General features: G+C 58.8%; 1 protein-coding gene across 1 annotated transcript in view; it reads right to left on the bottom strand.

Moving 5' to 3' along the window:
• Positions 1-1,007: 1,007 nt before the first annotated feature.
• Positions 1,008-4,155, bottom strand: part of TEX261 (testis expressed 261) — a gene marked incomplete at its 5' end in the record, with an annotated part of 4,054 nt that continues 906 nt past the window's right edge. Inside the window, 3 exons of the mRNA XM_010079881.1 lie at positions 1,008-1,123; positions 1,501-1,603; positions 2,668-2,735. Coding sequence (XP_010078183.1) covers positions 1,008-1,123; positions 1,501-1,603; positions 2,668-2,735 — 287 coding nt within the window. The remainder of the gene's footprint in view (positions 1,124-1,500; positions 1,604-2,667; positions 2,736-4,155) is intronic.

The following is a 4,155-nucleotide window of genomic DNA, read 5'->3' as shown; positions in this document are numbered from 1 at the left end:
CCGGAGGGACCCCAGCCTCTTGCACACGGAGACCGTCACCTACAGCCTTTCCCAGACCAGCAGCTCTCACACAAACCCCGCAGCTGATAAATCAGCCTCAAAATGCGCCAGCGGCAGCAGGCCCTGAACAAACCCAGGGGCAGGGAGAGGTGGGACCGCGTGCCTCACCTTCCTCTTCAGAACCAGCCTCAAAATGAGCCGTTTTCCCCAGAAACTCCCCCAAAAATCCCTCCTGAACCGTGAAGCACTGTCAGAACCAGGCTCCTGGGGCTTGGCTCAGCCGGTCGGTGCTGCTGCAGCATCCCAGCTGCTCCGGAAGGCTGCTGGCAAAAGCAGAGGAGAGAAAAGTGGGCATTTCCGAGGTGAAAATCCAACAAAAAAGAGATGCTGAGTCCTTCCAGGTCACGGAGGAGAGGGAGAGGCGCCCGCCCTCGTGTCCCCTCGGCCACGTGCTGAGCGGGGACACCAGCATCCTCCAGCGCCGGCAGGTTCTCAGCGGGAATACGCAGGAGTTGGACTGTTTGGTTACTTTATTCTGATTTTTTTTTTTTTTAATTAATGGCTCTGTGTAAACCTTGGTGAACCGTCAAGCGCGTTCCGCTGCCGCACCAAGGGAACGGATCCCCCGCTGCCACACTACACCACGCACAAACTCCTGGCTTTAAACCCCCGCAGGTGGCAATGTCACCCGTGTCCCCGAGCAGGGTGGGCAGCCTCAGGAGGCCGGACCCTCCTTGCGCTCAGCTGGAGCCAAACATCCTTCTTGGAACACAGTCCCGGGGGATGAACCGAGGGATAAAAGGCGCGAGCCCTCCCCGCACGTCTGTCCAGCGCCACCATCACCTCCGGCCGTCCCCCAGTTTATATATTCCGAGCAAAATCCCCACGAGAGCCATCGAGGAGGGTCCGAGCAAGGCCGGGGGAGGACGGCGCTGCCTCACAGCCCCCTGCACAGTTCGGGTCTGCCCTGCTCCTGCTCCTTCACCCGCGGCACCCGCAGCCGGGGCTCAGTAAATCTTCTGCCGGCTGGGCAGGATGGCCTCCTTGATGAAGGAGAAGATGAGGAGGATTCCGGAGCGCTTGCCTCTCTTCCCTTTGGTGAAGTAGTTGGAAACCACATCGTCTGCAGGGGAGAAGGGAAGAACAATCAAACACAAACCCGCTGGCAGCCACAGGATGGATCGTCTGATTTCAGGGTGACGGAGGAGCGCCTTTAAAGGTGCTGGTTTGCTCCCATCTGGCCCAACTGGGCGTCCTGGTGAGCCCCTGATGGGGAGCCCAGATCCTGAGCAACCTTTCCGGAGCTGTAGGGGGTCCAGGGAAAGCGCCAGAGCCCCAGGACTGGAGAGGTGCAGGGTGTAAAGCGCTCCTGAAAACCCCAGCCCTTTCCTGCCGCAGGTTTTGGGAGGATTTCCCCACCCAGCCGTTCCCTGTGCAGTGGGAAAGGGGGGTGCTCAGCACAACCCCCCGTTAAAAACCAGCGGGTGCGGGAGCGCTCACCTCCGGGCTGCACCGTGGAAGGCAGGACGTTCTCTCCAGCTGACAAGGAGACGAAAAAAGCGAAAGGAATTAACCACAGGCAGAAGGTGAAGTAGGCGAGAACCTGCGGGCAGAGCGAGAGAGGCCGTGAGAGCCTGACCCCCCCCAGCTGAACCTCCCCACGATACACCCCGAGTTTCTGCCTGAACCCCTCGAGAGAAAGGGCAACGAAGGGGGAGACCCGCAACCCAACTTCTCCCTGCCCAAGCCTCTCGGGTGCTGAGACAGCGGCGCTGGGGGAAGCTGACAAGGGATAAAATTCACGCGGGAGCTCCCCCGGAGGGACAGGGCGTGCAGGAAAAACCCTCGCCCCTGGCCTGGGCGCCCCAAAACCTCGGCTGCTCCCAGAAACCTGACTGTTCATGAAACAAAGAGGAAACTGGCTGTGCTGTTATCACTAATTATATCCTCCTCACACCTCCCAGGGACGAAGAGTCAAGACCCACGCTTGCTCCTCCGGTGCGATGCTGGGGGGTAGGAATTGGTGCTGGGGAAGCAGCTGCTGCGGTTTGGGGGGGGCTGAGCCCCCACAGCCTCCCTGTGCACACAAATGCTGGAGAAGCGTTAAACTTCTTACAAAGGTGGTTGTTTTTTTCATTTTAGTGGAGGTTTTTCAGTTTGTTTTTAAAATTTGCGCTCAGTGGCAGCTCCTGTGGGCCCCAAACAAGCCCCCCTGCGAATTCGGACCTTTGTCTCGGGAGGTACGAGGGCAGTGAGACAGAACCGCCAGCGCGGCAGAGACACAAAAATAACGAGAAGCAATTATACCGAAAGGGAAGTGACTTGGGGTTAGCTTGTAAAAGAAATTAACAAGAGCATTATTTTTGATTTTTCCCTGTTTTTAGCATTACAGAAAAAAAAAAGAGCCCTGCGTTTAAGATTCTGTATTTCTTCTGCCCTTCAGCTGGCTGAGAAAAGCCCCAGGCCCACACCCGAGATAAGAAACTGCAGCTTCCCTGGTATGGCGGAGGGAAGGAGCACAGGAACCCCCAGGGAAGGGCTGCGAAAAATATCCTCGGCGTGTCTGACTGCTGACCGCAAAAATGGCATTTTCCTCTTCCCCCCTCCCACCGGCAGCTCCGCGCCGGCTGGAAAAACCCGGCTCGGCTCCTTCCCGAGGCCCCTCACCTCAGAGAACAGGTAATACTCCTCGGCAAAGTACTGGAACGCCAGGTAGTGGTTGAATATAACCAGCACTGCCGAAGGAAAGCACAGCAGGGTCAGTCTGCAGCCTGGGAGAGACGCCCTTGGCTCATTCCCCGGCCCCCGAGGGAGGACATCCACCTCCCCGCCGCACGTCCCCTTCCCCGCAGCCCCCCTCCACCCGCAGGCCTGCTGCTGCTGAAATATTTCCACCTATCTAGCGAGAAACGGCGCGAGCAGCCCCAGTTTCCCCCGTCCCAGCTCCGGTTTGTCACTCTGCGCAGCCCGAGTCCCTCGTCACTTTATTCTCCGTGTCCCCGAGGGCACCCTGCAGAGCCCGGCCTGACGCTCGGTGATGCTGGGACACAAAACCCCCCCGTCCCCAGCAGCTGCTGCGGAGAGCGGCTCTTCGACCATCTGTAAAGCAAGTCACGCTGAAACGCGGCCGGGACACCGAGGTCAAGGCTGTTCTCAGCGGCGAAAAACACCACTTGGCTCTCAGGGAGCAGGAATCGGAGCTCGCTCTCTCCTTTTATGCGAGATGCCAAGGCAGAGCCTCAGCAGGGGACAGCCCTGGCCCCAAGCTGCGTCCCGGCTGGCTTTATCGGCCTCTCCTCTGAGGATGTCACCGGAGATCCAGAGGGGAAGGACTACGGGACGAGAGCTTGGCTCTGCCAGCAAACGCAGCTCCCTTCTACACGCCATGGGAGAGCTACGCTCGTCTTCAAGCAGCGGATAAAATCCTGCCTACGTGAATGCCTTGAGCAGCAAAGGTATTTCAGTGGTACACAGCCAGCGCCCTGAAATATGCATGAGGGCTCTGGAAAGTCATCCTGGAAGACATTCAGCCCGTTCGCTACTTAAGGTGTCACTACAGATCACTCAGAGCAGGGACCTGCAGTCAGCTCCATGCACAGGACACGAGAACGTGCAGGAGACCCGGCAGCTTGCGGCGGCAGGAACCCATTTGGCCAAACCCCAGTTTAACCGGCAGAGCCACCGGTCCCCCCGCCCCACAGCCCGAGCTGCTCCTGGCTCCAGCCCACGGCACGGCTCCGGCCGGTCTACAGGCTCAAATGCCCCAGGAAAAGTGCAAACGTGAAGAACAGAAATCCCCGATTCAAGCTCAGCCATGCACTTTTTAAACGGGACTTTCTCCAGTCACCCTGACGGATTTCCACATTAATTAACTGTCTCAAATCTTCACTTTCGGGGAGCACCGGCTCCTTACAGTGACACACACACCGCCCCGTGACACCAGGTTGCAATCCCGCCGCCGGGTTTTTCACTTTGCTCCAAATCCCTCCTGCTCCTCGTCAGGACGCAGCGATCGCCCTGAACAGGAGGATCTGCAGGGAGGACAGCGGGATCTCGCTTCCCCAGCACGGCTGCAGGAGTTTGGGTGTGGGGAGGGAGAAGCAGAGGGTGCCCGCGTGAGCCCGGTGTCCCCAGCTCTGCACCACTCCCAACCGC

The sequence above is a fragment of the Pterocles gutturalis genome, unplaced genomic scaffold (genome assembly GCF_000699245.1).
Source record: "Pterocles gutturalis isolate BGI_N339 unplaced genomic scaffold, ASM69924v1 scaffold33049, whole genome shotgun sequence".
Lineage (NCBI taxonomy): Eukaryota > Metazoa > Chordata > Aves > Pterocliformes > Pteroclidae > Pterocles > Pterocles gutturalis.
Note: the sequence above shows the minus strand (reverse complement) of the source record. Positions and strands in the feature narration are given on the sequence as shown.